Below are 13,838 nucleotides of genomic sequence, written 5' to 3' on the forward strand. Positions count from 1 at the left end.
CACGGGTGGTTACTCTTTTTAGTTTTCGTGTGACACGAGTGCATTTCTGATGAGGATTTTTAGAAATGTTTTTAAGTAAAGAAATTGTTTTTTATAGTTTCTTTTGCAATTGAGTAAATATATATGACGAGAAGAATTTCTTAAAAATAACACATAATAATATCATAATTAAATGAAAATAAAAAAATAAAAAAATGAGTTTTTTTGAGGTTTTTTAGAGTTTTTTATCATTGGAGTAAAATTATGTATGAATTTTTTACAATAACATATTGTAGGACCACAAAAAATATTGTGAGAATTAAAAAAAATAACTTAAGAAATCCTCTTTAGATATTTTAACATTTAGTATTTTCCTTGTTTTTGGTGGTTATGTATAACTTGATTAATTAAACAGTTTATATAGCTACAGGTACGGTAGTTGTGCACTCTTGCACACATTAGTTGCAACGAGTTTTCGATCTTATTATTGAAGCGTTAACCTCAAACTCAAATTTTTTTGAGTAGATAACAAGCATTTTTATTTTGACCAAATACTCATCCATTACTCAAATGCAGCATTTCAATTCCAGATCATAGATAGGTTTTGTTTGTTGCTTATATATGGTCAACTCATTCTGCTTCCACCAAATCAGTGATTTCCCTCTAAATCAGACATGAATTACAACACCAAAGCTAAATTAAACCTTGATTGTATTCTTATATATATATATATATATATATATATATATATATATATATATGAAATAGACAAATACAATAGATCAGATAAACACATATTCTTGGAAGGTGTTGCTGAATGTGTTTTCTAGCAAGAAACTAACAAACACAAATCACCGGGAACAACATTTTTGGAATGATTTGGGACTTACAGAGAAAAGGGCATGAAGAATAAATAAGTACTATAACACTAAATTAATAAAGAACCTTTACTAATATTACAGAAAAATAAGCACAATGAAACAGAACTACAGAGGAAATTCACGAGCCTGAAATGGATGTTCGATTGTCGGGTTCACGAGGTGTTTCTTGGTGCCACGGTGGCTTCCATGGTTGATCCTTGTCTTCCTTTGCCAAGTCTTGTGCAGTTCCCGAGCTTGACCCTCATGGATCAGTAGTGTGTTCCTCGAGTGAACTGATATGAAGGAGGTGGTGGCCAAGACAAGGAGGAAAAGAATAAAGCATGTGATCAGTGAGGCCCTCACTTGGTGTTGGTGCACCATTTTGCTTTTTTTGGTTGTGACCTTTCTTGTCTCGTGGGAGTGGATGAAGGGGGGGTTAATATAGAAGTTTTTGTGGGATAACTTTGCTTTGTTATGAAGTCACATGGTAAATCATTGGTTGCACTTGATATATGTGATGATGTATTGAATGGATTGGTGGAACTGTTGTAGATTGGGTTGGTTTTTATGGTGGTTTTAGTAATTGCCACTTATTATGCCACCAAAGTCAGAATGGACCTATAAATTATATACTTTATGTTATCACAGATAAAATGGTATTGTTTGGTGGAAGTGTTGTTTGATTGTATAAATCTCAATGATTTGAGGTCTTTAGAGTTGATGGTTCGGTGACCGTATTATTTTAGTGTGGAATGGCGGATGCAGGAAAAGTATTTCTAGAATGGTGAGCAAGCAAGGAATCATGATGAGGGTGTTTTGCTGTTTAGGTTATATATCATAATGTGCCCACTTATGAAGATTTTCTTTTGGATCTAGCTAGTCTAAATTAAGTAATTCAAAGAAAGTAAAAAAAAAATGTTTGATAACATCCAATGTACAATCCAACACACAGGAAGAAAAAATAGAAAAAGAAGAATAGAGATATAATAAAGTTTATAAGGTGATAAGAAGAGAGAAAAAAATATAAATAAAAAATATTGGTGAGAGATATTGATGAAATATTTAAAATAAATAGATGTTTATGTATAATTATTTGAATGAACTGAATCGTTAATTTTTTTTATTAACAATTAAGATTATTTACTTAAATTTTATTCACGTTAAAAAAATATATTATTTGCATCATCTTGATGGTTTGAATTTAACTTCAAATTATAGTGACAATTGTTAAATTCCTCAACCACATTTTAGGGTGAATTGGAATGAAGAGAAAAGAAAAATAAAGAGATAAAGGAAAAAAAAAGTACAATGAAAAATAATAAATATGATATTTAAGTGAAATTTATGATAACCAAAACTCAATTATAGTAGGCCTTAAGTTTTAACTGTGATGTAAGTGTGGAACAAATATTTTTTAATATTTTTGAGATGAGAAAAAATAAAAATAAAAAGCCTAACTCATAAAGTAAATAGCACTCAGAGTCAGCAAGAAGACCCTCTATGCTTTAAACTAGACCGAGAATAAGAATTAGTTCAATTATTGAAGCTTTGGGGGAGTACGAGTAAACAGAAGATGTCCACAATATGTGCAATGATACCTCCATAATCCATACCTGAGCAAAGGTAGGAGGAGGATTTTCATCAAAATGAAGGCTTCTGCAATCTGATAGGTGTATGATGTTGAAGTGTTCATTATAGCTACATTTGAATCTAGACTTTCTTGTTTCTCTCTCTCACCAACCTCCTTTCCATACTGACCACAAACACACACGTTTGACATATATTAGACTAATTTATATAATGGATGAAATTGTATTAAGCTAATTTCAAGTTAAAATTTGTTTATTAATTCCAATTAGTTATATATAAAGGTAAGAGGATTAAATAACAGTTTTAGATCAAAATAGAAGGCTCATAATTAATTACTAATTAAAACTACAAGGACATTCAATGTTGATTTTCTCACACCTCCATCTAATAATGCTTCGCACACTAATTAAGAAATGTTTTTACTCTATCACTTGTTTATTATAAGAAAAAACACAGGTAGTATTACTCAATAAAATCACATAATTAAAATTAATATCTTTAAAATCATAAAAAAGATTATTTTAAAATAATAAAAAAATTAAAACAAATTTTAATTTTCATAATAAATGTATTTAAAAATTACTACATATTACTATTATATCAATAATAAATTAAATAAACTGACGAATCTTGATAATTATACCATATTATATATTCATATTTAATATTCTTAGATTATTTTTGGATTCATATTTTTTATATAAGAAAAATAAACTTGATTATAAAAAATAAATATTTGATCATGTTTTTTTTTCTCCTTTAACTCTGTTGTGAGTAAAAAATTATATAAGTGTGAAGTTTATTCACATCATTGTTATGATTTTTTTCTTTCTAGAGCCATTACTATGACTTTATATTATAAAACTATACTAATAACATTAGTGATTTTAAAGTTAAGTTAATTATTTTATATATTTTTCTTTTTTTTCTTATTCAAATACTAATAACCATGAAATATATAATTTATAAGGAGATATTTGATAAGTTATTTATGCATGTATAGGTTTTAATTAGCAATTAAATCTGGACCTTCTATTTTGATATAAGAACAAAAATGAATTTTGGTTGATCCCACTAAACTAATCATATTTACCTTCTCCCCTCTTTCCAATTGAATGAATAAAATTGACTATATCATTTTGAATTTATTTCCTCACAAGAAGAGCAATAGATTCTATGACTTCATTCGTTAAGGAGGAGTATTGATTAATGAGAGTAAATTCTTTCATGTAAAATTTCAAAAGATATGGTTGTTAAATTTTATATAATTTTTTTTATAAAGTAATAAATTTTTAATGATGAAGCTCATATCAAACAAAATAAATATGAAAAAAAATGACACTTACTCCCATAATAAAAGCATACTTTTTATGGATTTTTTTTATTGAACTTTTTCAAAAAATTAATATAATTTTTGAAAATAAATTAAACCAAATGCAGTTCGATATTAAAAGAAAAAAAAATCATATCCCACTAGTAATGAAGGTATGTAGGTGCCTCCCTATCCTATATATATATATATCAAATCATGAATTTTATCATTTATCTCTGGGGTATGTCAAATCATGAATTTTATCATTTATTTTTTTCTTTTTTAGATTAGTCTGATGTTTTACCTTTTAAGGAATTTAATTGAGTCTTTTGTTTTTTTTTAAGTTTATTTTAATTATTTATTTTATTTTTTTATTTAATTTAATCATTTGATTCATTTAAGATTGATACCATTAATCATTTAAAAATATTTTTTTTGTTAAAGATAAAGTAGAGGAAAATGCGAGAAAATTAAACAAAAATTAATTTTTAGATAATCAACTAAATCAATCTTAAATAAATCAAAGGATTTAACTCTAAAAAATAAGATAAAAGATAAAATTGAAAAAAAAAAGAAAAATGATGAAACTGAAAACAAAAATCAAATAAACATTTTAAAAAGATAAATGGACGACTAGATTGAAAAAAAAAATTGAAAAGACAAATGAAAAGAAAACAAGAAGATAAAAAATCAAATATATATATAACTTATATATTTAACTTATCCTATATTTGTCTCGAGTTATAATTATTATTGTACATATACCTGAACCTAGCTTTAATTGGATAGACAAGGGAAACTGAGCTAGATTTGTATAAAATCTAGATTTGTATAAAATCAATTTCAATATTACATACAGTATGAATCATAACTTATTTTTTTATAGATGGGTTTTGATAGGCCAAGTTAAGCCCAAGCAAACCAGACTCTAGCTCAATGGGTTTCTGCGAGAGGAAAGCAAACAAACAAAACCCATAAACTATAATAAATAAAGGAAGGTTATTCAAAAGAATAAAGAAAAAAAGAAACTAGGGTATAAAAAAAAATAGAAGAGGGGACGCAGTGCTATCGAGTTTTTTTTTCTTAATGCCATGGCTGCTCTGCAATACTTGGAATCGCTGCGCAACGCGCATCCTGAGCTCTCCGATTGGTACAATTCGCTGGCGGATCTATACCAGAACAAGCTCTGGCACCAGCTTACCCTCAAGCTTGAGCAGTTCGTGGCTCTCGCCGTCTTCCAGGTAACTCTTCTGTCTTTACTCGTATTACCGCTCTTTCCACTCCCAATTGTTTGTTCTGAAACTTTTTTGTGGGGGTTGGTAGTGATGTGCACTCGAGAGAGAGCCATTGTGATTGGAACAGTGTGGAAAAGACGAAGATTGTGTGGGATTAGAAAATTGAAATCTTGGAGTTGTTGGATTTGGGAAATTAGGGTTTCTTTAGGATTTTGTCTGGGGCAGGGAGTGGAGTGAATGAGGATTTTTAGAGACCAGGCGTATTGTGGATTGTGGTTTCACTTTAAACAAGATCACATGTGTATTCTAGATTACAAGGGTTTGAACCCCAATTCATTTTTAGGAATTATCATTCAATGTGGTGAAGCATTCAGTTCATTTTATCAATTGACACTTCAGTATCAAGATGCATAGTTTTGACAGAACTTGTGCAAAACTTAAGTAACTTTACTTTATTTTTTTTTGTCTCTTAGTCATTATTTTTCTAATGCTTCTACCTAACTATTACCTTGTGTTTAACTCCACAGTTTGTGAATATTGTTATTTTCTTTTGCTTCTAATATAGGCTTTCTTGACTTTTATTGAAACAATATTTGTACTCTGATATGCATGTGTTCTTATTATAGTTTAAATGTATCTGTTTCACAAATGGTTCTTCCTATAAATTTTCAGGCCGGTGATGCATTAATACAATTATATCACAATTTCATCACAGACTTTGAGACCAAAATCAACCTTCTCAAGCTTGCGCATTTCGCTGTTATAGTTTCTCGGCAGTATGCTGAGAAAGAAGCTGCGGTTGGTTATCTTGGAGGGGTTATTCAGAAACTTCAAGATACTAGAGAGCAGCGCATAGAAGAACCTATTCTTTACATTAAGATGCAAATAGCAATATTAAAGCTTGAGCAAGGTGATCAAAAGGAATGCAAGAAACTTCTAGAAGATGGAAAGAGTACACTAGACAGCATGACAGATATTGATCCATCTGTATATGCTAGCTATTACTGGGTATCATCTCAGTTTCATAAGACACGTCAAGAATTTGCTGAGTTCTACAAAAGTGCCCTTCTCTATTTGGCATACACATCAGTGGAATCTCTCTCTGATTCATTCAAGCTGGTATGTCATCAGAATTGTCTTAAATGTTTTTGTTGATTGTTGCCTTTTTTGTTGTCTCAAATCATGGCTATTTACTTGTACTTTACTCTGATTATGGTGTCTTTTGACTCATTCTATGATTTATATGTATGGTTGCTAGAAGGGACCTGAAAATTGTTTGATGTTATGACTGTTGCAACTAAGGCATTTCTTTCTTAATTAGACAAATTGCATTTTACTTACATGGCATTTGTAGAGTGTCATGAATTGTGGCGTGTATATAAAGTTGCTCCTCTCAAGTAGGAGATTTAGAAGGTCCTACCATTACTATAAATATTTACAAATAGAGAAAAGTTATTAAGATAATACCACATCTTCAAGAAAAAAATATCTAGAACAGGGGAGGGGGAAGGAAGATGTCATCGATAAGGATTGGGATGAATAATTGGTGATATCTTCTGAAAGCATGTGCCTATGGCTAATTGTTAATTTACATTGGGAGATAATGAGTGTGGTTTTGTATACATCCAACTGTAGGTCCTGGAATGTTATTTTTCCTCACAAATCACAATCTGCTCCTAGAGTTACTTATATATATGACACAGGAGCACAAGTCCCATGATAGCTGAACTCCCATTTAAATCTGAGGTTCTTTTTTATTTCGCCTAGACTTTGGGACTGAGTTCTTTACATAAGGAAATTATGAGGACGATGTACCTAAATTGTACTTTGTTCGTTTAAGTTGTCGTGGTGGTAACTAAGGCTAAGTAATGTTTCTAATTGCGCCTCATATATCTAAGAAAAGGCTAACCATTTTATTTTGACTGCTTCATCATGACATTGCAAATGTTTTTATGTCATCCTGGGTAAAATTAAAATATGGAGGAGTTTGAAGATAGGTTGATGCTTTTCTTTTTTGTAAAATGGAAACTGAATCTGAGTTTTATAAATTCATTCAGCTGCACACGGTTTTTCTTGAATGAGAGGTTGAAACAGAGTTCATAGAATCATAGTCTATCTCATCTATGGTTAGTTTCTATTTACCTGCAAAAGTGATATTATTTAATGCTCTATTTCTTGTGATTTGTTAGGATCTGGCATTTGATTTGTCCCTCTCTGCCCTTCTTGGGGATAACATCTACAACTTCGGAGAGCTACTTGCCCATCCTATAGTGAGTAATTATATCAAAAATTTTGGAGCACCTATCCTTTGAAATTTCTTTACTTCATTCATCCATCTTCTTACTATGTTGGTTGACATAGTTTAATAATATCATGAACAGATTAAGAGCCTTATGGGGACAAAGGTGGAATGGCTTTACTACATTCTGCAGGCATTCAATGCTGGTGATTTATTACAATATCAAGAATTATGTCGGGTGCATAATGCTGCTTTAAGAGCCCAACCAGCACTAGTTCAAAATGAGCAAAAGTTGTCGGAAAAGATCAACATTCTGTGTTTGATGGAGATTATATTCAGGTGTATATACATTAATTAGATTGTCATTGTTGTCACCTACTGGGATGTATTTAATAACTTTTTTGTTTTATTTCCAACTCACTGATTTCTGTTGCTTGCAGTCGGCCTTCGGAAGATCGAACTATTCCCTTGAGTGTAATTGCAGAGCGTACAAAGCTTTCTATAGAGAATGTGGAGCATCTCCTCATGAAGAGCCTATCTGTAAGTTCTATTGGAAGTTCTAGGAAAAAAATGTGAAAATTTTTTATTTTCTATCTCAACCATGTAAAGTAGTACACTTCCAACCTGTGTATCTGAGATGGATAACTTCGAATCTTTTTCCAGTCTCCTCTCATTTGTCAATTAGTGTATATTATTTTCTAGTGAGGCTTCATCTTTAATCATAGACTTATAACTTAAAAGTCTGTTTTGGAAATGGGATATGAACCATAATCTCTCTGATATTTCTTAAAATTCTTGAGCTTGAGTTGTTGACATGTCCTTACTCCTCACTTGAAGAATTATGGTGTTCCCCTGATTATTACTTAAAAAATGAATAGTTGACTTTTTGAGTTCTAGTTGCAAAACATAACTATTGAGCATCACTTAATGATGTATTGTTTCTATGCTGAAAACGATCTCTCATCCTGCAGTATATTTTTAAAAGTGACTCGAATAATCTTTTTGTTTAAACATGTTCTGAAGAGCTTTTGATGCTTGATTTCATTTAAAGCATATCTAAAAAGCTTGTGTTTCTTTTTGTTACATTGTTGGTAATAGGTTGCAATTCAAATAATCTTTTTTGACTTTGACCATCTATTAAATAGTTGTCAGTAGTTATCATTGGCGATAAACTCTAACTTTTAACACCTGAAATTGAACTACATCCATTCACTATTGAATGGAATGCACTATTTATCTAATGTTGGAAGTTTGAGCACATATTATTTGCCATAGGTTCAAAGTTGAAATGCACCCTCATAAAAAATGTTGAAATGCTTTATTTGCACTTTTTTGGAAATTGGTTTATGCTTACTTTTTAGTCTTGCTTTCATCTTGTCCTTTCATTACCTCCTGATGCTTTAGATGTGGGATTTTTCCCCATATTCAAACAAATGTTTTTACTGATATTTCTATACCTTTTTAGTGATTGACTAGAGGGTTGTGTTGAAAATTGCAATTGGCTTTGTGGTTTAGGAAAAAAGTACTAGGCTCCTTTACTGAGGATGTTTATTACACCAATGAACATAAAAGCCTACTTCATTCTCAATGTATTTTTAGCATTATAACTTGTTTCAAAGAATTTATAGTCATCCATGCTTTGTTCTAAGAAAAGCAATTGAGAATATCTTTTTTGAATTTCTGCATTTGAGAACTTGAGTTTTATTGTCATTCTTAACAACATTTTAAAATTTAAAGCTTGTAAGTGAATTTTTTGAATTGCAGGTTCATCTAATTGAGGGTATAATTGATCAAGTTGAGGGCACAGTCCACGTTTCTTGGGTGCAGCCAAGAGTTCTGGGTATTCAACAGATCAAATCCTTACGGGATCGACTAGACAGTTGGACCGGAAAAGTTCACACTGCATTGTTGTCCATTGAGGCAGAAACACCTGATCTAATTGGATCGTGATCTTTCTTTAATTTTTTTTCTGCCCTATGTAACAATTTCTCAAGTCAAAGGGAACACATCCTAAGGCTTCAAAAGATGAAGAGAAATTCCAAGTGACATGGGCAATGTAGCCAACTTGTCTTGGCTTCATTTTTATTTACATGCTTCATTTGCTTTTTGAATGATGACTGGAAAGAGCAGCCCCTTGGCTTAGGAATGGTTGTTTCTATGCTTTTGCATACCTAGAGACATGGTAACTCGGTTGGGAACAGGCTGTTTTTACGCTTTAGAGTGATACAAACTATTTATCTGGAATTTTCTTAGATACGGCCATTTTATTCACTTAAGAAGTCTTTTTTTTTTCATTGAATTGTGCCAAGCATTCACCTTCGTTTGTCTAATTTCTCATGTACTTCAATATGGGTGCTACTTTACTTGCCATGAGATGAATCTTCTGTCATACCAATGTCTATTAGTTATACCAAGCTGTTGTCTCATAAAAGCGATAAAATGAGGGAAATGGGGAAAAAGAGAAATGGTAGGTAACATAGTGTTTTTCAACATTTTTTTAATAATATTGTCGGTTGAAATTTATTTGGAATAAAAAATTTGTGGATCTTATTTAATGAATTTCATGATTTTATAATTTCTAGAATAATAATGTATTAGAGAGTGTTAATCTTCATGGGAAATATTTTTTTTAATATTGATGGAAATTTATTGAAAATTGTATAGTTTTTTTGGTTTTCACTTATTTAATGAGTTTTATAATTTGAGTGTTAATAATCCTCATGAAGTAAATATGGTTGGGTCGCATTGTGTCCGAATCTGTGCATTTAAGTTTTTAGATTTCTACTGGTTCGTTCTTTATAAATTAACTTTTTCACGCATCATTAAACTAGGTTTCTTCTACTGGTTCGCTTTTTTATAAATTAGCTCTTTCACGCATCATTAAACTAGGTTCTATGCATAATTTAACTATCATAAGACTTGTTGTTCTCGGCATTTAAATCCTTGATCAACCACAAACCAATTATTCACAAACACAATCTACAAATACATATGATCACAAATAAATTAAACATGAGAGGTTTGTTAGACAATGTCCTTAAGGACTTATTCATATAATGCGTAAGTCTCTCAGGATTTAATAGAATTTTTTTGAATAATCGAGACATTAGAATTGACAAGTAAAATATAATAAGTAAATAATCTAGTAACGAAGGGGAAATTGGATGATCAGTTTAATTGGAGAAAGGAGAGCATCTTTTTTATAGCTAGAAAAAGGTCACATAATAATAAAAATAATGTATAATAAAGATACTTAATTAAAAATAATACGTAATTATTATATTCAAATGAAATATTAAATTTAAAATAGGAATTATGGCTGATTAAAACCGCCATAAGGTATGACAATAAAGATATTGTATTGAAAAATATTTCAGATTTTAAGTTAATAAATAGTAACATTTTAAAATACACAGGACTCAGGTACCCACTTTTTCCATTTTTGTTGGAAAGATTTGTTTAGTTATAGGAAATGATATCGAGGTATTTGAGCTCGCCAAAGCCTCGTGTTTTTCATTGAGAATAAGGCTTGTTTTTTCTATTCTGTTACCTAATGAATTCAATAGATGATTTGAGTTCGTCATTGCTGGATGGTGTTTGAATTATTATTTTCTTTAGTAGGTTTGATTTTTTTTATTAAATAGATTTTGAGTGTGTATCCTGCATATTGCATGGGAATTCAAAAGGCAAAAGTATAATAGTTAAGTGTTTTTGGTACTTTTTTTGGTCATAAATTAAAATTTTACTTCGGTAACTTGGGTTGATTTTTATTCAGTGAAATATTGAGAAAATTTTAATTTTAATTAGAGAATAAAATCTAAGAGTTGCATTTTAGAAAAATAGATGAACAGAAATAATGTAAATTAAACAAATTTATATTCAAAATAAATAAAAAATTATGTATATTTAAAGAGAAATGCTTTATAGTACGAATATAATTTCGTACTTTAAACAAGAATGACAAGGCTTCTATCTTATCTTTCTTTCCATGTTATTGTTCTTACTATTTTAAGCTTTATCCTTCAGTTTGTTTTTCTTTTTTTTCTTCAGCTATTACAATTCCAATTGAAGACCTATTTCAAATTCAACACAAATTAAGCATCTTACCTTTTAATGTTATTTAGAGCACTGTAAGAAAAGTAAAAAAAATAAAAATTGGAAGCGTTTCTGTGATTAACGAAATTAGCAGCACAGAGTCAAATGTTTGTTAAGCAGTAAAAAGATCAAAAGTTTATTATTATAATTTTGTTTTAACATTTTAATTTATTATTTTTATTGGAAATTGTTTCGTGTTTTTCGTACATAAGTCCTTCGCACCATATAGCACTCCTCATATTTAAATTTAACAATCAAGAATAACACACTTTATGTTTCAAATTAAAAAAAATATGGACCAGTTTCAAAGTGGTTGCTGCAAATAATAAAGCTAACTTGCAGAGAATAAGGATGACAATGTAATGGATACAACATTTTTTGGGGGGTCTAAAACGTATTCATCATTTGAGCAGCATTGATGGGCGATGATTTGGAGAAAGAGACCCAAAAGAATGGCCTAAGGCTATGATTGCTGTTTTATTTGGATTCCCAATTAATGCACAGGTTAAGGTGGGGAATGAGCAGAATGAAATGAATATAATGGTTCAGTTTTTGTACATGACTATAGGACCTCACTTTTCTGTTCCTAGGTTCTTGTGCTATGACTTCAAAATGACATTATTTTGAAACAACAATACAGGAACAACATAAAAAACACAACAAAAAAGTTAATGACTATATTATGTTATTCTGTTTCTTTTTTAAGCTCTTCCTGTCTTATCACTTTAAAATGATGTCATTTTAAAAGAACAATACAAGAACAACATAAAAAAAATAACAAAACAGTCAATGACTATACTATATGTTACTTATGTTCTGTATACTGATGGTACGTTTAATGTCACATGGGCATCTCAGTATTTAGCAAGCCAAAGAACAATAATGCTGACACACAGCAGAGTACAGACAGACACAGTGGGGAATGGCAGGTGTTACAATTACAAACATGTGACAACTCTCTTATAAATTTGACTTTATCCTTTACCGGGAGCATCCACATAGGGTAAAGTTAAAAGAGGGAAAATTCTTTCAAGTTTTAGTGTAAGAACTAAAGAAGATGATTGTCCTAATTCGAAAGATATTTGCATGGGGTTAAGATTTTTATTTCCAGCAAGCAATCATAGATACTACACTCTTTTTGAAAGGTAAAGATCACTAAATTGAGTTGTGTGTACTTTTTTTATAATAAATCTTTTTAACGCATACTAACTAATATTAAATTGAATTAATTTTATAGGTTGATTGAAGGCTAATATAAACACATATTTAATTATTTCCTCCTATTATGGGTGTGAAAAAAAAAACTGTTCGGATTGAAACGGAACTTAAATAGAATTAATTTTTTCTCGAACTACTCTAAGAAAAAAGGAGTATTATTTTATAAAATTAATTCAATTAATTGAATTATTTCTATAAAACCAATTTGATTAATCAAACTGATTTTTATTTAAATATTTTATTTTATTTAAAAAAAATAAGTTCAAAACTAGTTTAATTTAAAATCAATTTTTTAAAATCAGTTTGACTTTGTGTTAATTTTTAAATCAACGTGACTATTTGAATATAAAATTGAATCAGTTAAAATAATTGGAAATAGTTGGAAATCAGTTTGATTTGATTTTTTACCAAACTAATTTTTGCAAATCCCTAATCCCCGGTGATTATAGCATTCACATGAAATTTCCAAACAATCCACTAACCAAAGATTCCAAGCCCGCATTGTTAAGAATGAGTTTTTTTTTTCTTACTAAAGGTGATAGAATGGGGAAACCCTCCTAATAGTACGGGATATGATGTTAGTGGCATGTTGGGATTGTCAGCATGCCTATCTAGACAACTGTTACTCAAGCTGAATATGCAAACAACTTCATTCATTTAATTGTAACAACTCAATTAGTTCTTAAGCACTAAAGGATCTTTTTAATGAGAATTGCTCACCAAACAACTTAGTTAAGAAATTAGAATATAAGTTTCTATAATGATATAATTTTCTTATTTATTAGGAATATTTAAAATTTTTATTAGTTAAATTAAAACTCATGAAATTATTACTCATAAAGATCGGTTTAGTGGTGAAAGAGTTGAGGAATTTGCAAGAGATTTTAGATTTAAAATTCATTTTGCCATTGTGAAAAATGTAAAGTTTGGTAAACTTGTTTTGTTTAATATATATCTGTCGTAAATAGGGAATTGGTATAAGAAATTTAAGGTTTGAGAATCATGTAGCAGTGATAAGGTAAATTAGCTCTCGAGAAAGTGCTTACAGACCTTGGAGAACGTTGTACTCGTGTGTAGGGTTGATCATGTCATCTCACTGACGTAATTTTCAGGACAAATAATCTGACTGGGGAAATAATATCTCCTTCATTCACACAAACAACAATAATTGCTTATAGTTTTACGTACACTTTTCTTTTTCGAATTTCTTCCATTTGTGGGCATGTGGCACAGAAGTGTGGACCATATGATAACACACTTTAATGTAACTGTCACGAAACAAAACAAAATGAAAAAAAAATAAAATAAAA

At 30.0% G+C, this 13,838-nt stretch overlaps 1 protein-coding gene across 1 annotated transcript; it reads left to right on the top strand.

Moving 5' to 3' along the window:
- Positions 1-4,826: 4,826 nt before the first annotated feature.
- On the top strand, positions 4,827-9,441 carry LOC100793480 (26S proteasome non-ATPase regulatory subunit 13-like). Its single transcript, NM_001254032.2, is given in 6 exon segments — positions 4,827-4,982; positions 5,649-6,095; positions 7,166-7,246; positions 7,358-7,554; positions 7,656-7,755; positions 8,980-9,441. Coding segments are annotated over 6 exon segments (1,161 nt in total). The 5' UTR covers positions 4,827-4,832; the 3' UTR covers positions 9,166-9,441.
- The last annotated feature ends 4,397 nt before the right edge of the window (positions 9,442-13,838 follow it).

This window comes from Glycine max, chromosome 1, assembly GCF_000004515.6.
Source record: "Glycine max cultivar Williams 82 chromosome 1, Glycine_max_v4.0, whole genome shotgun sequence".
NCBI lineage: Eukaryota > Viridiplantae > Streptophyta > Magnoliopsida > Fabales > Fabaceae > Glycine > Glycine max.